Source organism: Loxodonta africana, chromosome 7 (assembly GCF_030014295.1).
Source record: "Loxodonta africana isolate mLoxAfr1 chromosome 7, mLoxAfr1.hap2, whole genome shotgun sequence".
Taxonomy (NCBI): domain Eukaryota; kingdom Metazoa; phylum Chordata; class Mammalia; order Proboscidea; family Elephantidae; genus Loxodonta; species Loxodonta africana.
The window spans coordinates 122,636,054-122,660,911 of record NC_087348.1 but is presented as its reverse complement, the minus strand read 5'-3'; the positions used below and the strand labels follow the sequence as shown (position 1 = coordinate 122,660,911).

The window sequence follows — 24,858 nt, the reverse complement described above, 5'->3', positions numbered from 1 at the left end:
CTTATGTAGCTGAATCAAACTTTTGAAGAATTTTCACTCAATCACAAAGTTAAAGGTTGTTGAACCTGGAAGAGGTAAAAATAAATTATTACTTTGTATTGCTGATTGAATCCAAATCTAATCTTGAACTCATAGGAAGCAATCTCTTATAAGTACACATTTATTTGGCTGTATTTTGAATAAAAAAAAAAAATTTCCTTAACTAATTTTTTCCCTAAAATACTTATAACTATTTACCAACATGTTTAGATTCCCTTCCCTATTCACCCTAAATCTGTATTAATGTTCCTTTCCTTCATTTTAGTGTATTCCTGACCTGATCTTCCTTTTTTTTTCCTGACTTTTAATCATTTAAAGTCACTTGCATTTTTAGTCATTTATTAAAAAGTGAAATAAATCTGAAGATCATGACCTCTAGATGGCTTTACCCGTTTACCTCTGCAGGGGACCAAAGTGACACTCTGATTTATAATAATAAAAGTGTGAAGTTCTGAAAGGAATAGAAACTGCTTGGAGTATTTTCCTAAATTCTTGGACCAAGAGGACCTCTATTGTTCAAACTGGAAAGTAAAAGTTGAAAAACTTGAAACTGGCCATGTGTTTACCTCCAGCTCTAGTTTTCTGGGCACTTTCAAAGGTGTCGGAACCAAGCAGTTCCGTTTTTGAGAAAATATCTGAGAATGGCATGGGGATAGATGCCACATTAGATGGTGGTTAAGAACATGGAGTCTTGAGTAAACTGGCCTGGGTTCGAATCCTTATTCTGCCATTTATTAACTCTATGGCCTTAAGCAAGCTATTGATTTCTCTGTGCCTCAGATTATTCATGTGTAAAATGGAAAATAAGTCTTAAATAGTACCTACTTCCTAAGGGTGTTATAACAAATAACACTTTTAAAACCCAGCATATCATAATCCATCCATATGTGTTAGCCATTATAGTTGTATTTCTACAGATTTCTTCTGCCTTTGCCTGGACCTGTAGAGAATTTGTGCAGAACTTAATATTGGTTTGTAGGTCAAGCCAGTGCTTTTAAATTCCAACCGCAGGAGTCAATGCTATGGATGTGCTACAGTGCCACAGACCAGCCACGCTTGGTTCTAGTCCAGTTCCACGGCCCTCAGGCGGGCAACATTTCCCTCTGTGGTTGCTTCAGAGACAGTGCAGTTCAAAACATCCTGGGAGTTTTTAGCAAGATGAGGTTTCGCTTTCTGGGAGCAAGCGTACCATATTGATACTCTTATTTTCTTAAAAAATAAAAGTAGCTGCTTCCCTACAGGGAAGAAAAACATTTTTGCCAAGTGAAAAAAGTTTTACTCTCTGCTTCTTCCCACACTATCCATAAATATGCTGAGGCCGTTTATTTTGCCAGATGGGTTTTGAGACCCTGATGAAACTGGAGATGCCCTCATTTTGTATTTCCTTCAAATGCTACCACAAACCACACTTCATGGGAGGAAAAAAAAAAAAAGTCACCAAGTAAGCATGTTTACCTTCATCTGACTAGGAGGTTGAAACTTGTCGGTAAGTGATGACTCACCATCGTAGGCCTATAAAAGTAAAGGTGCTTGTCCGTGAGAAGGCAGCAGCCTCCAGGCATATCCATTCGAGATGCATCCCGGTGTCCTGGCAGCCTTTTTCCTCTTGAGCTGGACCCATTGTTGGTCCCTGCCCCTTCCTGATGATGACGATAGTGATGATTTGTCTGAGGAAGACTTCCAGTTTGCCGAGGTAGGGTACCTTTCCAGTCTCGATGGTATGGTACATTTCATAAATGCCCTTCTCTTTTAAAACAAGCTCTTTGGGTTTCTTTCCTAGCACTACCTGAAATCATACTACAATCCTCAGAATCCTGCTGGAATCCTGAAGAAGAATGCAGTAAGCTCCGTGGTTGATAGGCTCCGAGAAATGCAGTCTTTTTTCGGCTTAGAAGTGACCGGCAAACTTGACGATAACACCTTAAATATCATGAAAAAGCCAAGATGTGGAGTCCCTGATGTGGGTCAATACAATGTTTTCCCTCGAACCCTCAAATGGTCTAACATGGATTTAACCTACAGGTAAATCATAGACTCTCTTTAAAATGTGTTGGTTTTTTTTTTAAATAGTGTTAAATGTTCATTTTTACCATAAGCTATTCATGATAGTTGGAGCCCGGATAACATAGTGGGTAAGTGCTACTGCTGCTAACAAAAAGGTCTGCAGTTCGAACCCACCAGCCACTCCTTGGAAACCCTATAGGGCTGTTCTGCTCTGTCCTATAGGGACGCTATGAGTCGGAATTGACTCGGTGGCACACAACAACAACAACATTCACGATGGTTAGTACACTTATAGTCCCATAACGTTAGGTAGGTCTTAAATATTTAACTGGAAGTTAAGCCCAGGAGTAACTCTAATACTGTTGATGAGAATGACTCATAACATCTATCATTGTTAAGTTAGCCCAGCACTATTTTTCAGTGGAAATCTCAAAATATTTCTTTTAGGAATGAAATCAAAATAGAAGTAAAAGTAGCCTCAAGAAAATTTACAAACGAAGTACATCAAGTGTATTTATTATAACAATGCTAAAGATGAAGAATTTAATTTTTTCTCTTGCTCTAGGAACTTTACAGATATAATCCACTTATTTGGCTATATAATGTAATTTCAAAATTTTAGGGTACAAAATAAGTTTTATTAAACATTTGGATATTTAAAATTTAAGATGCCAAATGATCAGATATATGATATAATAGGAGCCCTCAGTGGTGCAAACGGTTAGGTCAACTGCTTACCAAAAGACCAAAGGTTTGAATCCACCCAGAGGCTCCTCAGAAGAAAGGCCTGGCTATCTACTTCAAAAAAATTAGCCGTTGAAAATCCTATGGAGTTCTACTCTGACACTCATGGAGTTGCCATAGATCAGAATCAGCTCAGTGGCAACTTGGCACAGTGGTTAAGAGCTTGGCTGCTTACCAAAAGAGTGGTGGTTCAAACTCACCAGCTCTTCCTTGGTAAATCCTATGGGGCAGTTCTGCTGTGTCCTGTAGGATCACTAGGAGTCAGAATCAACTCAATAGCAATGAGTCTTTTTGAAATAATTAATAAATTATTTGAAACAATGGTCCTCTAGCAGAACTTTTAAGACACCACTGTATTTTGAGTTGAAAAGCATGACTCTAAGACAATATATTGAAAATTGCTTTCACCCTCCAAAATATAATTGAAACTTTCTCTGTTGAATAGGATTGTGAATTATACCCCGGATCTGACTCATTCTGAAGTTGAAAAGGCTTTCAGAAAAGCCTTCAAAGTTTGGTCTGATGTGACACCTCTGAACTTTACCAGACTTCACAATGGCACTGCTGATATCATGATCTCTTTTGGAATTAAAGGTAATAAAGCAGAACCATTTTTATGTTTTCATCCTGAATTGGTTTCATTCTTTTATTCCATCTTTCAATTATTCATTACTTTTTCAGTATTCAACAAACCTCACCGAGCACTACTAAGTATAATCAGATTCCTAACTTTTGCTTTTGTGTGTAGAGCATGGTGACTTCTATCCATTTGATGGCCCCTCTGGTCTGCTGGCTCATGCTTTTCCTCCTGGGCCAAATTTTGGAGGAGATGCCCATTTTGATGATGACGAAACCTGGACAAGTAGTTCCAAAGGTAATGCTTCTTATAAAGCTATAATTCATGGGTTATTAGATTATATTGGATAGTGAACCCTCTGGTAGGAAATTAGGAAGAAAATTATATTTAGTACTTGATTACATTTTCTAAAAAACTAAAAATTTTCTCTTTAAAACTTAGGAGTATAGTGTCTGTACAAGTGATATTTGTATAAACCAATGTGAAACATGAAAATGAGCAAAAATCTACATAATTTTTCATGGTAGCTTGAGAGATACTAACCTTGAAATAGGGTCAAAATGTCTTGTTGGTCAACCAAAGTGCTGTTACTGTGGATTACTTTTTGGCATGTTTCAGAAGTACAGTTTATTACAAATCTCTATCTAAAAATTATGAAGGATGGACCTGTTGGTCATAGATGAGTTAGAGAATTGAAATAGTTTTTTCATTGGTAGAAAAATGAATGGCACAATTTTAGCCAAATCTTTGAGCCCAGGTATACGAGTTACTTGTTTCAGACTTGTCTGTATCATTTATTTCATAAATAACCGTTTGACAAATCAGGGTAGTTTCTTACTGCAAACAACATAAGACACACCAAATATAGCCTTATGTTTACACAAACAAAATAAAACTGAGTGTTGAATATGAATTCATCTAGTAGCTGAATATTGAAGGCTCAAAGAATTGGGAATGTCAATTTACAAAAAAAGCCAAATAGATTGTTCCAACTAGAGCTTACCTTTGGAGTTATATTGACCCTTAGTTTTAACAATCAGAGGTAGTCACTATGGACTGATGATTGTTATAATTCATTTAAATAAAAATAATTATTTTTCCAAAGAGTGAAATTGGCCTTGAATGTTCCATGTCTCAACTCTTGAGTTGACTCTGTCTTTGCAGACAAAGTTGAGAGGTTTACATGTTTATGTTCTGAATATTTCACAGGTGAGAATAGTTTTAGGAAGAAAAGATAGACAACAACTAACATTGTTAAGACAGAGTGATAGTAAGCCTCAGTTTTAGATTCCTGCATAAATTCTGGGTTCGAAATATTTATTAAACATACACAAACAAATCTGGATTAATTTTTCAGCTGAAGGCCAAGAATACTGTCCATTGCTAGGCATTTAAATGAAGGATTATCACTCGAACTATGTGAACTTTGATTGCCCTTATCGTCTGCACAACTTTCTAGGTTGATTATATAGTGACACCTGTGAAAGCTAGAACTTGATGGGACTGCCTTGTTTTCTGCCTTTGACAGTGTGCAGTCTTACCACTTTTCTATCTCTTGTTTTAGTGGAAAATATTTGTGTTTACCTTCTCTGATAGGTTGCTGCCTTACATAGGTTCTGGCTTTTGCAGGTTTTACTGTACATTTTCTTAATGCATAGACTATGATGGCAAAGGTTCTTTGAGGTTAGATTGAAACCACTGACTCCAGCTTTGGGGTGTTCTATTGCTTTAATAACAAACTCTACCATCTTTTTTTTTTTTTAATCTTTTATTATCTTTCTCTCCAACTTAAATGCCAGTAGTAGAAGACTCAAAAATTGGCAGAACACCTGACTAGAGGAAGCAATGTAAATACAGTGGAAGAGTGGTCTTCCAGAGTAAAGTTGGCCAATCGTGTCCAGAGTTTCATTTTTTTCTAGACTCTAGACTAGAGATATCATCAAAAGAATCACCTGGATGGAATTTGTTACCAAGTGGCCCTATTTAGTGCATCCTCCATAGTTGGTCATCATCCCTTTGGATGCTGTCTCCTGTTTGGATGATGTACTAGGCAGCACCCAGGCCATGTACTACCCTATATGATTTTCTCCACTTCTCAGTTAAGGTGATCACTGTCAGTTTTTCTCACCTGACCTTGAGAAGGCAAAGAGCAAATCAGAATTACTAGTGTCTTCACAGTAAAGAGCAAATTAGAGTTACTAGTGTTTTCACAGTAAATCCCTAGTTGTTTGAGAACTATCCGTTGACATTCAATTTGGTAGGCAGGTACAACTAAAGAGAACACTAAATTATTTATAAGGATTTAAATCAACACTTTGAATCTCCCTTCAAGCAACTAAATATTAATTTTAAAATATGAGTAAGAGAGCCAAGAAAGAGAAATAGTGACATGCCAAATGGATGAGAAAGATGATATTTCTTTCCATTAACTGATTGTTGAAGTACACTCTTTTCTCATTGCTTCTTTGTTGTTTTATAGGCTACAACTTGTTCCTTGTTGCTGCCCATGAGTTTGGCCACTCCTTGGGTCTTGACCACTCCAAGGACCCAGGAGCACTCATGTTTCCCATCTACACCTACACTGGCAAAGGCCACTTTGTACTTCCTGATGATGATGTTCAAGGGATCCAGGCTCTCTATGGTAACTATTTATCTGTTTAGAAGCAGCATAGACACATATGTCTATTTTCTAAATTACTGGTGAATTTATCACTGTCAATGCTATCCTGGTTTTCTTACTAAAACCTAGGTAAGCGTACTCATTTTTTCTTTCCAAGTCAAACTATTCAAGTAGAAAATATTTCATTCTTCAAGGTTTTTGCAGAATACAACTGCTTATATTTGTATTTTACATATTGCAAGGTACATTTGTTACCCTCAATTATAATATGTAAAAAAAGAAAATGTTTTATATTCCATTTAACCAATGAGGAAACAGCCTCAAAGAGTTTGAACAGTGTTCCTCTACTTACACTACAAGAGTCCCTGGGTGGTTCAGTTAAGTGGTGGGCTACTAACCTAAAGGTTGATAGTTCAAAACCATCCCAGAGGTACCTCAGAAGAAGCCCTGGTAATCTGTTTCTGAAAGGTCACAGCCATGAAAACCCTATGGAGTGCAGTTCTACTCGGAAGTATATGGACATGGATGACATGAGGTGGAATTGATTTGATGGCAACTGTTTTTTTTTTTTGGTTTATCACACAACCAATGGTGAAAGTGAGATCTTAGCTGGCTTTTATAAATTCCTAGTATTCTTTCGAGCACTCCCAATTTGACACAGCAGAAACTGCTCAAGTGGCCTGCGGTAGTTTATAATCAACCTCTACAGTGACCATTATAAGAACGTCTGTCCATTTTTTCTTCCAAATTTTCAATAATATTTACAAAATAATTTAACCTCAACCCAAACAAAGAAGAGCATCTGCCATGAATAGAGTTAAAGCTACAGTGCACAGTTCACTGATGTAAACACTGCTGGAGCACGTAGCTCAGAAATACACTCATGCCATCCCAACGATCGTTACAGCAGCTAGCGTAAGTGGTGATATAAACTTGCTAATGGCAAAAGGAATTTATTTTACAGTTCTTATTATCTCTATAATATTGTGACCAAGGAGCTGATGATAGAACTAACATGAACTAGACAGAGAAAACGTAATATAGAATTATTATTGTGCACTGCACCCCATCTTCACTCACGTAAGCTGGTGGAAAAGTTACAAACATGTGGCAAGTCATATCAGAGTTGCTGAAGACCTGGCTTGTGACCGAGATCCAGCTGCATTGTGGCAAACTGGTTGACAGCTGGTAAAATAGGCAAGAGGAGGGGCAGAGGCGAGGGCTCCTATAGGATGACGAGCCTTCAGAAATGGCTTAAAGGAGAATATGTTTCATGAACAGCCTACCGATAAGTTCTGCAAAGCATGAGGAAATTTTTTTTCAATGTCCTTTGTTTTTTTTTCCTGTTTTATCATCAAAGTCCAAAATCTAAATTTGTGGTTAAAATGAATCTCAAGGGGTCCTGAAGAATGAAAGGAGAAAGGACAGCCACACCTGTAAGACCTTGGTAACCCCTGATGAAGGAAGTAGGAGTGCAGGGTACTGTTATGTAGGAGCCGCAGGACTTGCTGCCTCCCTGCAGAGAACCTTCTCCTACTTTCTATTAGCAGAATCAGCCTGTTGTGCTGAGACCAGCGTCATCAATAAAGTCATCATCTGTAACTTCTTTTATTCATTCACCCCTTCAGGTCCAGGAGATGAAGACCCCAACCCTAAACATCCCAAAACTCCAGACAAATGCGATCCTTCCTTATCCCTTGATGCTATTACCAGTCTCCGAGGAGAAACAATGGTCTTTAAAGACAGGTACACTTGGGATTCTCCCATAAAACCTGCATGTGACAAACATTTGTGAAGTCATGCCTGCAAATTGCCAAAACATCTGGTCAAACTGCTAAAGATGAAGTTGACAGTAAAAATAATAGACCTTTGGGCAGTTAATTCACATTATTTCAGATGAAATAAGTGATGAATGAGCATTTTACATTTCAATGGATAATCTTGGCATTGTGTACATTCTTTTCACATCTTTGGCTGTAAATCTTGTTACAAAGACAACCAAGTCAATCTAGAAATGCAAATTATGTAAGAGAAAGATAAATATTGAAAGTAATCACCGTATTGTAAACTGTTACAATGCCCACCTTAGTTCCTTTTAAGAAAAAAAAATTTTTTCTTTTTTCGGAAAAATTTTGGTTCTGAAACCTATGTTAGAATTTGGGAGGAGAATGCTTTTGTAAACCTGGAGCTATAGGTGCTGAAAAATGAAATATTTTATTTCTAATATGCTTATTCATTCATCAATTAATTGCTACCTAATTTAAATCTGTGATAGAGGAGCCCTCGGGGTGCAGTGGTTAAAGTGCTGGGCTTCTAGCCAAAGGTTGGCGGTTCAAACCCACCAGCTGCTCTGTGGGAGAAAGATGTAGGAGAATGCTTTTGTAAAAATTTACAGCCCTGGAAACCCTGTGGGGCAGTTCTATTCTGCCGTATGGGGTAACTGTGAGTCGAAAATGACTCAAGGGCACCTAACAACACCAACAATAGAATTAGGACAGCAACAATTTGTAACTGGCACTTAATAGGGAATGGATTTGTCCCCCTTCACAGGTGATAGGAAATGGCTGTTTTTAACTATCTGCAATGATGTGAAGATAGACTGCTAGAGGGACGGAAATATCCTACTTCAAAATACGTATTTTTACTCTCTATAAACTTTGAATTCTACTTTTGTGTTAGATTCTTCTGGCGCCTGCATCCTCAGCAGGTTGAGGCAGAGCTGTTCTTAACGAAATCATTTTGGCCGGAAGTTCCCAACCGTATTGATGCTGCCTACGAGCATCCTTCACGTGACCTTATCTTCATGTTTAGAGGTAAGCCTTCCACAGATGAGGCTTCCCACACCTCCAGGTTCACAGTGGACAACTCGATGCTACCAGAGACTCAGTAAATGACCATTACTGAAAATATTCCAAAATTAGGAATCAAGAATAACGAAGGGAAACCAGAAATCACCTGATGCTGTTCTACCAAATGTCCCCAAATCTGACTTGTTAAAAGTTCTACACTATTACTTATCATATATGCTTTCTGTTTCATATCAATCATATCAGTATTTTTCCTAATTCCTCTTAAAAATTATTTACTGTAAAAACATTATAACAATGCACATCTTGAAATATTGAAAAAACTATTACCTATAATTCTATCCATCTAAAAAATCAATTTTATTCATTTTCTCACTCTCTTTTCTAATCTGTCCTTTGCCATATGTAAAACATAGTTTTTTTTTTTTATGTATTTATATATATAGTGCAGATACATTTTTATACTCTACTTGTTTCCTTGACACAAAATCATGGAAAGTTTTTCAAAGTGCTACTCCATCTTAATTTATAATGACTGGGTAACATTTTACTGATGTTAACTTGTTTCTATTGTTTGACTATGATAATTAATGCTATAATGAAGTTACTTTTAGAGAAAGAAAGAACAAATTTCTGGCTGGTGTAAAATTTTAGTTTTCTATCTAATTTACTGTTCCTACTGTGCTGTTTATTCATGCAGAAATTTTAATATATATTTTCACCAAGCTCCAAACTGAGTACTCAGAGATAATAAATTGCCAAATTCATTAGGATATTTGGATAGCTATACTCATAATTAAGAAATTAGGATTTTTAAGAGATTTAAACTCTGGAGAGTGCTCATATTTTTTATGTTTCATAAATATAGTGATCACAAATACTGAATATTTTATTTCTAAACATATGAGTCTTTCTTGGTTGAATACCTACATATATGAATTCTATTAGATTTCCCTGGAAGATAAAGTTATTCTTTCACTTATTTCAGGAAGAAAATTTTGGGCTCTTAATGGTTATGATATTCTGGAAGGTTATCCAAAAAAAATATCTGAGCTAGGATTTCCGAAAGAGGTAAAAATGATAAGTGCAGCTGTTCACTTTGAGAATACGGGCAAGACTCTCTTCTTCTCAGGAAACCAAGTCTGGAGGTATGGCAGCCATATTTACTGACTCACACTGTGTTATAGAGGCAAAGTTAAAAGTTAGTCTTTAACTTCTCTCATTACAGTAAATTATCTTACGCATTATTTATAATGTTGAATCAGTCATTCATTTCTGCTGCATGTCATCTACTGCAGACAGCACCGTAGACAGGTATTTCAAAGTCTTAAGCCCTCATAAAACACATACATATATATAATACCTCTTCTGAGCTACTCTTTTCTTCCTTAGTCATTAGTTGTGCCTCCCCCATGACAAAACCATCTTTTACTTTGGCACCTTTATTCCTTCTAATCTTTCTCCTGGATTTTCTTTCTCGTCACCTTCTCTTAATTCACATGTGACTCCATCTTCTCTGGCCAGAGAGAATTCCAAAATAACTACAGGAAATGATTGATTGATAGGAGACCTCCATTTCTGCAGAGCTGGGTGATCCACTGGGGGAAGTTGGCTAGGAAGCTGCTGGGCCAGTAGTTTGTGAAGTCAGCTTCATTCTAAAGGGCAAGTGGAGCTGGAACATCCGAAACGACAAATGTAAAGATTAAGGCAACACTGACATTAGTAACATTTAGGAGCCCAGGTGCATGGCTATATTTGAATATGGGAATATCTCAAAGGTACCCAGCAATTGAAATATCTAAAATGAAAGCTTTACACACACAGCTGTATACACACATACACACACAGCTGTATACACACATAGAGCCGAATATCGTATTTACCTTTTGACATCTTTATCTGTAATAATGACATTCATGACTGCAAACATTACTGCCAGACTATGCTTTCAGTCCGTACACTCTATCTATGGTCCGGTTAAGACAGATTTCTTACCATACCTCACATACTTTGTGCTTTTACTCCCCTAAACCTTTCCTACACAATTTTCTTTACTTGGAAAGTCCCTCATGAAATTCTACCTGTTGCTTAAACCCCATTTGAAATACCATTTTATCTGCAAAGCTTTTTTCTAATCACCTCAACCAGAGGTTACTTCCCCTTCCTCTGTACTCAAATAACATTTCACATTTACTCTTTCATGATGCTTAGTTTCTATTGCCTGGTGTTGCAGTTATGTGTGTACATGAACATACCTCAAAAATGTAAAATACTCTCATCAGAAACAGGAGTACAATATGGGAAACTGTACTTTAAGTTATTTCAGAATGTTTTGGTAGGCCAGTGTGTGGATGCAACAAGGGGAGGAAGAGTATAGAATATGAACCTTTAGCGCCACCAAACCCTCTATAACTTTTAAGTACAGAAATTAAACCTTATATACTTTTGTATCCATTCCTGAAGTTAGCAAGTTGCATTGCACATAGTAGGGTGAGCAACAGATAATGGTTCAGTGAATAAATACATATTTATTTCACTCTAAAAACACTTTTACAATGACATTATTTATAATAACCAAACCAAACCTTTTGCTGTGGAGCCAATTCCAACTCATAGCAACCCTATAATAGATACCTAATTTTTGAAATGGGAGATGAGCTTTTAACAAACTTTACAAAGATGGCCTTTGGGCAAGTCCACAAATACTCACCAAAGGTCCATGATACACTCAGTATTATAATTCAGAATTTTAAAAAATTATCATACTTTTTAAAAATGGACTTAAATTCTTAAAATTCTGGTCAATTTTGAAAGGTGCCATTATATTCACTATATCATTTCTAAGCAAATTTATAAGTAATCTAACATACTTAAGAATTTCTCTTTCTTATTGTATAGATATGATGATACTAACCATATTATGGATAAACACTACCCGAGACTAATAGAAGAAGAGTTCCCAGGAATTGGTGATAAAGTAGATGCTGTCTACGAGAAAAATGGTAACTAGTTTCATTGCATCAACCCTAATGGGGGGCTTCTGTGGCCCCTCAAAACACTTTCCCTTCTAAAGGATTTCTATACAGAGCTTCCAAAAACCAAACAAAACTTCTTGCCGTCAAGTTGATTCCGACTCATAGCAATCCTATGGGACAGAGTAGAACTGCCCCATATGGTTTCCTAGGAGCAGCTGGTAGATTTGAACTGCCAACCTTTTGGTTAGTAGGACTATTAACCACTTTACCACCAGGGCTCCATATAGAGCTTAGATGTGCTAATAACTGTATGCCAGTCAAAGAATGAATAATTCTTGCATGCATACTTACACGAAGAGCAAACAAAAAATAATAAGCTTAGAATAAATGAGAATTTGACTTAATGATTGCTTATTGTATCAACGAAAGAATGCTAAAACATAAAAAAAAACACATAAGCACTACCTTAAATTATACTTAAAGATACTAAGATGCAAAGAGTATTGACAAAATTCAATTTGGGAGGGAGTGAGGACTGATTTATATATAAAGACACACAACTAATAATTATATAATGATTTTCTGCTTTAATTATGGAAAGAGAAATTTTCCCTAACCTACAACAAAATACACTGACATTAGTAATTCAAGCTTCAGAACTGGAACACATGGTAAGACAACAATTGGTTCTAAGTGAAAATTTAGGGAACCTGGGAATTTTTATACCTTTTTTTTTTTAACTAAGGGTATGTTGAAGCATCAAGAAGCTTATAAAGACAAAGGTTAAAAAGTTAAAAAAAAAAAAAAAAGTGGGATCTAACGGATTGGACCTTTAATGTTAGCTGGAGTAAATTTATTAACTTCAAACTCTAATGATTTCTCTGTGGCCTTTTTCTCCTAGGTTACATCTATTTTTTCAATGGACACATACAATTCGAATACAGTATCTGGAGTAACCGCGTTGTTCGCGTCATGCCAACAAATTCTTTATTGTGGTGTTAAATGTCTTTTAAAAATTGTTATTTAAATCCTCGAGAACATTTGGAAAAATACTTACAGAGGTATTGGGGGTGGGGGACACAGGCAGATGTCAGGGGAAAGCTTAGTTCTGTGAACAAGCTTCCATAAATTATCTTTGAATATGTAGTATCTATATGGCTGTGTGTGGCTGGAACCACATTGTGGAATTTTAACGTAATGAAATTTAGTATCTCTGAAGATCACCTGATTCTTGGGTTGTAACAGTTGGCAATATTTCCCACGCCCAAAATGAGATGCATGGTCTAGCAAAAAGAGTTAGGATACTGACAAATATAATTATAAAGAAACTTCACAAAGGTATAAAAGTAAATCAAGTTTATGTAATTAACAAATCTTTACTAAAAAATATAAAATAGTATAAAAATGGATTTTTAAACAAACATATGGTAACCATATATAAAAAAACATACAAGGGCAAATGCCTGTAATAAGTATATCGTTGACAACTTTCCTTGGTGGCGAAGCAGCCCTGGTGCATAGTGGTTAAAGTGCTCGGCTACTAACTGAAAGGTCAGCGGTTCAAACCCACCAGCCACTCCATGGGGGGCAAATGTGGCAGTCTGCTTCCATAAAGATGTATGTCTTAGAAACTCTATGGGGCAGCTCTACTCTGTCCTATAGGGTCACTATGGTCAGAGTCGACTCAATGGCAGTGGATTAAAGTGGTAGTACACAACTTTCCAGAGAAATAAATCATTTGATTTTCATAGCAAGAAGATTTGGGGGTTCATGCCCTTCTCCACACGGACAATAAAAGAAATGTCAAAGTCACTAAGGTTAGAAGGCCCTGACTAATGATGAGGAGGGTAGACTTGACCTTTGGATTCTGTTTAATTTTCACTTTTGACAGTGACTCAAAGGCTATACTCAAATAAGATAAATATCTCTTTGCATACTTATAGAAAATAAAGAGAGAAGATTTTTATTTTTGTTAAAGTATTTTAGTTCTTTCAACTGTCAGAAAGTAAAGAATTAAAATTGCTATGAAAATAATCAAAGGCCATGTATCACTTTTTTGTAAATCATTTCGTTATTTAAGGTTAAAAGAATTATTTTAACCCTATTTTATGTAGATAATTATTTTAATTGTCCCATGTTTCTTGGATATATAGGTTATTTTTGGAAGACTTGTATACTAGAGAATAAAATATATCTCATAAATTGGAAGTATATTAAGACGGGGACTTTCATAATTAAGGAGAATGGTCTGCTAGATTGCGATTCCCTTGAGAGTTTTGCCAACACTTTTACAGTGCCTAGCACTTGGCAGGGAGATCAGTGAATACTTATTGGATATATGAATGGCCATCAAGAGAAGGACCATTGAGCTGAAAGATCTTGTTCATGAAAACTCATGCAAAGAAAAAGGAAGTTTATCATTTTTCAAAATATATTAAGAAGTGTTCATACTGTTTATAATAAAATGATATTTTTGACAGGCATTGTTACAAGGTATATTTCGTCCTGGAGGCAGTGGTGGTTCAATGGTGGAATTTTCACCTTTCTTGTGGGACATCTGGACTTAAGTCCTAGCTAAGGCACCTTGAGCACAGCCCCCACCCATCTGCCAGGGGAGGCTTAAGTGTGGCTGGGATGTGGAAAAGGATTCAGGGAAGCTTCCAGACTAAGAAAGACTAGAAAATCAGCCAGTGAAAACCTTACAGATCACAACAGTCCAACCCTGTTGTTCATGGAGTCCCCATGAGTCTCGGGCCAATTTGACGGTAACTACCAACAACATATTTTGTCTTTAGGTGTAATTTTAATCTTTCCTTACATAAAGAGGGTCCGTTTAAGTTATTTCCATTTCTTGCCAATATTCCTTGATGAATGTAGCTCACTCACTGTTTTTCTTTTTTAAGAAGACCAAATAAAAAAAATTTAAATTCATTGTTGTTGTTGTTGTTGTTGTTAAATGCAATAAAGTGCATTCAGACTCATGGCAACACTATGTACAACAGAACAAAATGCTGCCTAGTCCTGAACCATCCTCACAATCATTATGTTTAAGCCCACTGTTGCAGCCACCATGTCAATTCATCTCATTGAAGATCTTCCTCTTTTTTGCTGACCCTCCCTCTACTTTACCAAGCATGATATCCTTCTCTAGGGACTGGTCTCTTCTGATAACATGTCCAAAGTAAGTGAGACTAAGCCTTACCATCCTTGCTTCTAAGGAGCATTTTAGCTGCACTTCTTCCAAGACAGACTTGTTTACTCTTCTGGCAGTCAATAGTATATTCAAAATTCTTTGCCTACACCGTAATTCAAATGCATTAATTCTTCAGTCTTCCTTATTCATTACACTAGGTTATGCTAATGAAAGTTCTGACAGAGTTTGACCAGCCTTGTGCTGATGAACCCCTTCTTCCAGGGTCCACCTCTCTAATTAAGCCCAAATATTCTTCAAAATCTTTGATAATGAAGAGGAAAGAGCAATAGATCTGAAGTCAGGAAGCTTGAGTTCTAATCTTTGATCTGACATTAACTGTGCCATGTAACCTGGGGCAGGTCATTTAATCTTTGGGCCTTAGTTTCCTGATATATAAAAGGAGAGGATTGGCAGCTCTGATGAAGTTGGGGAAATACAGAGGAGGCAGGGAACCCTAATGAGGAATGCAAACATCATCTGTCTAGGAGCCTCAGTGTTCTTTGAGCACAAGATGTTATGTTCATCCTGTTTTCTTAGGTGCTGCCCATTCCTAAACATTTGGTAAGCACCTGTTAAATATCACGCAGTAAGATGAAGAGATGAACTGGAAAAATTTGACCCTGTCCCCAAAGACCTTATATCCTCCTATGGAGAAAAAACCGTAGGACAATTAAAATTCAGTGAGTTAAATACTTCGTTAAAGAAGTAGTGAACACTTGCTCAGTAGCACTGGAGCACAGCTCTCTGACACACCCGGGACCTCCATGAGCAGGAATCGACTCAAAGACAACTGGTTAATACTATGTTCAGTTAATGTACTGAGCAAATGCAGTGCACTCAGATTGCCCTGGAGCTTGTAATGGCCTCTCTATCAGATAATGAAGGCGAAAAGTTTGAAAATCTCTCAAAGTGAACCAATAGTTCAAATGTATTTGAAAAAAGTGAAATTGACAAGATCCTACACTGGTTTAACAACAGATTATGCCCTGAAACTATCCTGAGAGAGCTTTTGTATTACATTAAAAATAGTGTCCTGGAATCCGCCAGGCGCTCCTTGGAAACTCTATGGGGGGCAGTTCTACTCTGTCCTATAGGGTCGCTATGAATCGGAATCGACTCGACGGCACTGGGTTTTTTTTTTTTTTTTGGGGGGGGGTCTCCACATCCTCAAGTCAGAATAAGAACACCAAAACATACATAGCAGACCTCGCACAAAGATAGCCAGCATACCTAGCTACCACATTCAGGTCTGATTATGGAAAATACCTTGATTTTAGAGACTCAGCGAGAAGCTGTGAGATTTACAATGGTCCCACTAGGTGGCGCCAGCAATACCCTTTTGAAAATGTAGGAATGTTCGGATAATTTTAATACATCACAAAATTAGGGCTTTGTTCTTTAATGTAGGGATGAAGAACTTGGTCAAATCACTGTTTAACTCCAAACTTTATGACATTGACTTTCGATCGAGGTTTATCAACCAAGGAATTCAAGAAGAGCTTGCTCTGGGCCCCTTCGTCATATACATGTCCCTGTCACTTACCTCTTCAATAATAAACCTCCTTTATGGAGATGAAAAAAAAAAAAAGACTTTGCTGTGGAGCCGATTCCTACTCATATCAACCCTGTAGGACAGAGTAGAACTGCCCCATAGGGTTTCCAAGGAGGGGCGGGTTAGCAGCCAAAGTCACTATGAGTTGGAATGACTGCACCGCAACGGGTATTTTTTTTTTTTTTTTTTTTGGTTTTATGGAGATGAGAGTCAGGATGGTGTGTCATGCCAAGCCCAAGACCTGCGGCATGCTCCTTGGAGCTGGGATTTGTGAGTCATCGCCAGCCTCTGTGTGACAGACTCTGACATGAACCACAGGGTGCACAATGTATACAGAAAATGAACTCAGGGCTCCAAAGTGAAACCAAACCTGCACTATTACGGCAGCGAGAGAGAAGAAAACCCCAAGTTACTGGGTGTGATAAACGTTTCCCAAATAAAAAATGAGTAACTGGCTATTACCGGGGGACAACGTCAAGTGTAGAGGAAAAGGATATTTAAGATTTTCGAAGTTTCTTACTCCTTAGTTTGATTCCGAACGGCCACACAAGGTTTCCAAACCTGTAGTGCTTACAGGAGCAGACCGCCACATCCTCCTCCCGCAGAGCTGCTGGTGGGTTCAAGCTGCCAACCTTTCGGTGTTCAACCACTGTGCCGTCAGGGCTCTTAGCTCGCAGGGACTCAGGTTGAACTGCAGCTAGTAATGACCTCTGGAAAATCAAAGATGGGGCATGTTTACATCAACAACATGGCCTTTTTTAAAAGGGTTTATCGTGATTTTTTTACTTGACCTAAATGGTCAAAATTATACTCTAAAATTAGATGCTGAAAGAAAGAAATATTTCTTCCACATGTGAGCCTGAACAGGCCAAATTCCATTACGTAAATGCTGTTTTATTTAAATGTGCATATATATATTTAGCCCCTGGTGGCAGAGCGGTTAAGAGCACAGGTGCTGAACAAAAGGCCAGCAGTTCAAATCCAGCAGCCGATCTTGGAAAACCTATGGGGCAGTTCTACTCAGTCCTATAGGGTCTCTACGAGTCAGAATTGACCCTATGGCAATGGGTTTGGTTTGAGTTTGGATATATAAACACAAACCAAAACCAAACCTGTCACCATCGAGTCAATTCCAACTCATAGCGACCCTATAGGACAGAGTAGAACTGCCCCATAGAGTTTCCAAGGAGGGCCTGGTGGGTTCAAACTGCCGAGCTTTTAGTCAGCAGCCATAGCCCTTATCCACTGTGCCACCAGGGTTTCCATATATACATATTTTTTTTTCTTCTAGATTTATTATAATCTACCTCTAGAATCCTCTGGAATGAGGAGTACGTGGGTGGTAAAATGTTTAACACACTTGGCTGCTAACCAAAAGGTTGGTGTTTTGAAAGGCTCCTTGGAAGAAAGGACTGGGAATCTACTTCTGAAAAATCAGCCATTGGATACTCTATGGGGCACAATCCTACTCTGATGTACATGGAGTCACCATGAGTTTGAGCTATCGATCATTCAATACTGTCTTGATGTATCCACTGAGCAAAAAAAATGATCATAAATATTGGTTTCCAGTGATTTCTGTGAATCTCTTAGTCTTGCTTGTACAATGGGATTTGACTCACTTTATTCAAAGTCCTCCTGTTTTATCTTCCAGTCCTTTACAAGTGAAGATATTGCTATTCCCATTATCAGAGTTTTATGCTGGATTGAAGGACATCATTCGAACGTCTTTAGCTATGTCTCCATCTGCTGCACCAAAAAGATTTAAGATTAGTAATCAAAAGTATTTTTTGAGCAGGAGAAAGGTGTGGTGCAGAACTCAAATTAGTTTAAAAAGACCAGACTTAATGGTCTGACTGAGACTAGAGGAATGAATCTCTGAAGACAAAGAAGGAAAAAAAAAAGTGTTTTTTGTTTTGTTTGCTTTTTAGTGTTTACATATACCAGCCACCTTCCTTTTCTTGTCAGCCTTGTCTTTCCCACAGTAGACTGAGCACTAAAAGATAAAAAAAAAAAAAAGGAAAATTGTTCCTGTGATCTTCCTATTCAATCTGAAAAGGAGTATTACCTTCTGGGGTTGAGGGCATGGCCTTTTTGGGTTGTAAACTTTAGCTAACCTGTCCCCTGGTTAACTGAGTGCCGTGTAACTCATGGCTTTGCTCCCAAAAGCAACGCAAGATAAAAAGAGTTCTTTCAGTGGGAAGGGGCTCCAATCTTAGGCTGTAAAATGAGAAGGCTTGTGCTGGTTCGTTTCTGGCAGAGCAACTGAGATGGTGTTAACTATGTCTCCAGGTATACTTACTTTCCAAATCTATTTATCAGGCTTTACCCCATAATGGAAACCCTCGTGGAGCAGTGGTTAAGAGGTATGCTGCTAACCAAAAGGTAGGCTGTTCAAATCCACCAGGTGCTCCTTGGAAACCATATGGGACAGTTCTACTCTGTCCTATAGGGTCGCTATGAGTCGGAATTGACTAGACAGCAACAGGTTTAGTTTTGGTTTGGTTTACCCCATAATATGTAAGATACTTTCTAAATGGTTATAGTTCCAATTTTGTAGGAAGATCTAAACTGATTTATGGTTTTAACAATATTGAGATAAAATAAAAGCCAAGGAACCAGGGTACAGAGTAAGTGAAGTAATGAGAAATGTTTTGGGTATATTTTGCAGCAGTGGTAATAGAAATAGAGCAATTGGGCAACAAAACCACCCAGGAATTGTGTGGGATTAACCAGAACACGAATTAAGATATCAAAGCTGTTTTACTAGAATTGCATTATATGCTCTATATATGTAATCTGCTTCTACTTGATTTTTACATTTAAGTTCAACACCCTTCCTGAAGTCTTTAAATACGGTAGATTTTAGGAGGAAAAATATGGCAATGTTTCATGTCATTTGCTTAGTTAGAATTAAAAAAAAAATTAGAAGCAGAAAGGAACCAATTAGATCATCTGATTCAATTCCTTCATTTTACAAACAAGAAGCTGAGGCCTAGAGAGAGGAAGTGGCCTGTCCAAGATCATAAAATAATGTTGGAGGCTAAACCATAAAAATCATTCCACTTCCTTCTTTTCAGCTTGTTAATTCTCCTTCTCCCTTTCTCAGGCCAGAACTACAGGCTTAGATACACATTATTTATCAGGGATCACCAAATATATATATATTTAGTTTCTCATTAAACAATACGCAAATTGTTTTGTGACATTGGTTGCGAACCCTGAGATGTGTCAACATTCTTCCCTTCTCCACCCCGGGTTGCCTGTTTCCATTTGTCCAATTTTCCTGTCCCTTCCTGCCTTCTCACCTTTGCTTTCGGGCAGGTGTGTCCAGTTAGTCTCATTTACATAATTGAACTATGAAGCACTTCCTCACACGTTATTGTTTGTTTTATAGACCTGTCTAATACTTGGCTGAAGGATGAACTTCAGGAGTGACTTCAGTACTGAGTTAAAAGGGTGTCCGGAGGCCATACTCTCAGGGTTTCTCCAGTCTCTGTCAGACCATAAGTCTGGTCTTTTTTTTTTTTCACCAAATATATTTAATTCTACCATAAGTATACCACTAGTCTGATGTTACTCACAGTTTGAACTGCATGACCAAGAGTCAAGGGAAGCTGAGAATGTATGTCTATATTGTCTTGGATCATTGCCAGGTCTCACCAGGTTCTCAGCCTCTGCAGCCGTCTCCTCCTGAGGTGACTTGACCCTGACTGGCCTTACTCAGGAGAGAGCGAGGGAACTCCAGCTCACCTGTCTGGAGCTGGGCAACAAGTCTTCTTTGCCAGGACAACTTTGGCTTTGTATTCAGTTTTGATAACTCAGTTTCTGTCCTTTCCCCAAGACTGAATCTGCACTTTTGCTACAGGTTGGAAAACAGGATCCCTGCTCTATTATGCCAGAGTCCCTGCTTTCTGACACTTTGTGCCTAGCAGATACTGCTTCGTTTTGCCAGACTTCAGGGGCTACAGCTCTGATCCTTGCCTCAGCCTATTTATTGATCAGGGAGTGGCCTCAGCCTTTCATGAAGTCATAAATACTGAAAATAAGAAATACATACGACTTCTTCTAAATCTTTCTCTGTCTATGCCAAGCATATGTATTTTTCTCCTTCTTATTGTTAGCCAAATAATTGACTTCCTACTTCAGAAAGAAAAGACCTGTCAACTTCAGAGACCTGCATCTCTGTATCACCTGAGCATCCCTCAGCCACACTCTGGACATTGTCAGCATAAAAGCTAACCACAATCTTTGCTCCTCCAGCTCTCTCATTGTCACCTCCTATAACTGCACATGTTCTTTGACTTCCTCTAGATCACCTATGGAAACCCTGGTGGCGTAGTGGTTAAGAATTCAGCTGCCAACCAAAAGGTTGGCAGTTCAAATCTACCAGGCACTCCTTGGAAATCCTAGAGGGCTGTTCTACCCTGTCCTATAGGGTTGCTATGAGTCGGAATCGACTCAACATCAATGGGTGTGGTTTGGGTTAAGCCACCTTTACCCAGAGCTCTGACCTGTCCCTAGCATTTGTGAGGTCTTCTCCCGAGATGGTTCTCTTCGTAACCTTGACTTTGTTCTATTTTGTGGGGGACCTCAGACACATGTGTATGGACACCTCAGCCTGTGGGTAGATCCATACTCATCCCCACCCCCCCACCCCTGCACCCAGGGATCCCTGGCCACCCCTAACGGTATGCACATCATCTAGGAGTCCACCCCTGGGAGAACAGGCCTGAGGAAGAGGCCCACTCAGGCCCTGATGACGGAATTCAAGGGACCCATGGTCTAGAGCAGCCCTGCCCAGCGGAAATAAAACACAAATATCTATGTAATTTAAAATTATCTAGTAGCCACATTAGAAAAAGTAGAAAGAAATAGATGAAATTAACTTAATAATACATTTTATTTAATTTAATATTTCCAAAATATTATCATTTAAATATGTTTTTAATTATTAATTACATATTTTACATTCTATTTCTCCTACAAAGTGTTAAAAATCCAGCATTTTATAATTACACTATATCTCAATTCTGACTAGTCACATTTCTAGTGACAATTAGTCATCTGTGGCTAGTGACTACTGAAAAGGGCAGCCCAGGATGGGGGCAGTGGGGGCACAGGCTCCAGATGGACACTTCCCCTGGACCCTGCTGACTCCTCGCCTCTGGGGATGTGTATGGTCCAAAGAGATCAAAGTGGGACCTTCTAAAGCCTGATACTATCAGATTTCTCCACTTTTCTTCTGTCTATTGGCCTCCTTTTATCTTTACTTTATTCCCAATATAACTAGACTCCTTGATAATACTCTCGCTCCCTGGTTCCTTTGTCCATTTCACCACTCCAGCCTCCTAACAGAACTTTCCTGTTTTTTCCCAAGATGCAGGATGTGGAAGGGCTATTGGAGGAAAACACAAAGCCACCTGAATGTGAAGTCTCCACCCTCAGGAGGGTTGGCTTGGTGACAGGAGAGGCTAACCTGGGCTACTGCCGGGAAGAATCAGAGGGGATATTGTAATATAGACAAGTGGTCATCTATAAAATACTGTGAAAATCTGCCTCAAAGCAAGATTTGACTTATTTTGCTCCTGGATACTCATGGGAAACACTAAGGAAATTATGTAGCCTCTCAGAGTCTCAATTACAAACCACGTTTCTAAAATGTGGATGATAAAAATAGTAGCGAACACTTACGCTTTTCTATGTGCCAGCACTGTTTTAAGTGCTTCGTATGTATTAATTCATTAATTGTCACAAAAGGCCTGAATTTAATCCCTAGGTCACACAAGAACTGGGATTTGAACCCAGCCATTCAGGTTCTAGAGCCATGCACTAAACTGAAATAATGGATGTAAGGCCCTGAGCAGACTCCCTGGCAAGTAGTATGTGCTCGGTAAATAATAGCTGTCACTTCAACAATCCTGAAGATAGTGGTCAAGGTCATGGGTGATAGAGATGATGAGACGAAGGGTTTAATTAAATCAGAGACACAAATTATACCCTTAAAACCAGTTGCTGAAGTTATTCTTTCAGGTTCACAGCTGTAGTCCTTAAGCACTTCCTCTTCTCAGACAACATAAGAGCCACTTCTCTTCAGTTTAACTCAGATGACTTAATGGTTTGCCTGTATGTTCTGCTTCTTGAGAATATGGAATTCTGTTTTGAAAAGCCCACATGGAAACCACCAAAAACCAAACCCATTTCCGTCAAGTCAATTCCAACTCATAGCGACCCTATAGGACAGAATAGAACTGCCCCATAGGGTCTCCAAGGAGCAGCTGGTAGATTTGAACTAACAAACTTTTTGGTTTGCAGCCAAACTCTTAACCACTGTGCCACCAGGACTTATCCATGCAGAAGGTCTCTTGAATTAAGAACAGAACTATCAATCATGTATTTCTTTGTATCCATTTCTAATAAATACAGTCTCCTTTTGGTTCTGGCCAAACAGGGGGTTCTTCCTACATGGATGGTAGAATCAAAATGTCCTTCTGTTCTCTTTGACTGGAAACCCTGGTGGCATAGTGGTTAAGAGCTACAGCTGCTAAACAAAAGGTTGGCAGTTAGAATCCATCAGACATTCCTTGGAAACCCTATGGGGCAGTTCTACTCTATCCTATAGGATTGCTATGAGTCAGAATTGACTTGATGGCAATGGTTTTGGATGGCCCTCTCTGAAGGCCATCTAGTGAAATATTGAACTATCCATGCTAATGGAGAGGAATACAGGAGCTTAGAAAATAAGAAATAGTGCCTAATCAAGGATTTGTTATTATTTGTCCTTAGAATACATTTTAAGACTTGTTGGAAGAAACGGTTTTTATATACTAGATGTCCTACCTAGGCTAGTTTTAAATTTTATTTTGTAGTTCCTGAATATATACAAAACCAAGGGGAAGGCCCAGTGGCTTTTAAGTTTCAAGAAAGATTAGCCAGTCACCAAGGATTTCTCCAAAGGAAAGGTAAAGGCCAGGTGGGATGAACAAGGTAGATGTGATGAACAAGGCACTGAGATAGGGCCCATTTGAGACTAAAATTTTGCTGGGTCTTCAGAATGGACATGGATGGAAACTGTCAACATCCAGCCTTTTCTTAAACCTATTTCTTCTCGTACTTACACAACTCAACCATCCCACATGACCCAGTCAGCTGAAGCACAAAGTGATCGTTTTTTTCCAGCCATGTTATTGACTTTATTTCTGCAATAGTAATTGAATCAACTCTGAGGATTCATACAGTAGTTGAAAACACCAACTCTTCTGGGTCTCAACTCACGGTTTTAAAACCGTGTGTAGTAGATGCAGTCATTCCATAGATAGCACACTGACACGGCCACACCCTTAGGTTAGGGCATTACAAGTGTGTGTCATGCTACCTAGAGAATATACTGGCCCATCTCTTTGCCCAGTGCTGATAGTTAACGCTATCAGCATCTAATTCTTTTCTCTTGGGAAAGGAAGAAGACAGTTTAAGGTATTCCCTTTGGTCATATAATCCTTGATGATTCTTTTCTTAGTATAGAAGAACTAAGACTTTGGACCCAGGGGGTAAAAACACACCCTATGGAAGCATAGTTTTATACCAGGTGAATGCTTGTTACTAAACATGACATCATGGCAATCAAAATTGAGTCAAGCTCCGGGGCTGAGTAACAAGTAAGCAAGGTACGCGCAGGCTTACATGTTTACTTACTAATCTGTAGTGCACAGTTGCACATGGATTTCATCACATCTTTGATTGTGCACTATAGATTAGTAAACTGTGCACTGTGGATTAGTAAGTAAGCACAAATAAGCCCATGCGAACCTTGTTTATTGGGTAATCCATCCCTGGCCGCTCTTGATAAGGTTCTCAAGATATGTCCGTGAGACTATTTCTCATTGTTGGACCTCTCCAAGAAGATGGGAACTGGCCAGTGATAAGATTGTCTTCCAAAGTTCTTAGAATTTAACTATCTTTGGGCTTTTGTTCATCACTTCATTATCCATTAAGCGTGGCAATACTGTGTATATAGTACTATTTACTGAGATTGTTGGTATATATTTCTGTGAGGGAAGGAAATTAGGTTTAGGTATAAAACTGGGCCTAGGCACCCAAGCAAGAAGTTTAAGTAAAAAGTGTCAAGACATATTTAGATAATTATGTAAATTGATTTGCAGATTAGAGTTACAAAATATCAGATTATGTGACCTATTTAATTTTACAAATCACAGTAAAACAACCTTCCCAAGGTAGAGGAGGCAAATGCTCACAGTCCCTGGCCACTGGGAACATAATTGGTGTGTGTGGGGGTGGGGAATACCAGGTCCCTGATATTGACTTAGTGACTCTCCTCGCCTCCATGAAA

General features: G+C 38.4%; 1 protein-coding gene across 1 annotated transcript; it reads left to right on the top strand.

Annotated features, from left to right (window-relative positions):
• Nucleotides 1–1,461: 1,461 nt before the first annotated feature.
• On the top strand, nucleotides 1,462–15,078 carry MMP13 (matrix metallopeptidase 13). Its single transcript, XM_003415606.4, has 10 exons — nucleotides 1,462–1,732; nucleotides 1,820–2,061; nucleotides 3,233–3,381; nucleotides 3,536–3,661; nucleotides 5,844–6,005; nucleotides 7,613–7,730; nucleotides 8,664–8,797; nucleotides 9,780–9,939; nucleotides 11,690–11,793; nucleotides 12,668–15,078. Exons 1-10 carry the CDS (start codon nucleotides 1,613–1,615, stop codon nucleotides 12,766–12,768), a joined length of 1,416 nt encoding a protein of 471 aa, XP_003415654.1. The 5' UTR covers nucleotides 1,462–1,612; the 3' UTR covers nucleotides 12,769–15,078.
• Nucleotides 15,079–24,858: the final 9,780 nt, after the last annotated feature.

Excerpts from the sequence above, each read along its gene's own strand:
- MMP13 (XM_003415606.4), top strand. The coding sequence starts at position 1,613 with ATGCATCCCGGTGTCCTGGCAGCCTTTTTCCTCTTGAGCTGGACCCAT. Across the intron at positions 9,940-11,689 it reads TCAGGAAACCAAGTCTGGAG|ATATGATGATACTAACCATA; the intron begins GTATGGCAGCCA and ends CTTATTGTATAG. Across the intron at positions 11,794-12,667 it reads TGCTGTCTACGAGAAAAATG|GTTACATCTATTTTTTCAAT; the intron begins GTAACTAGTTTC and ends TTTTTCTCCTAG.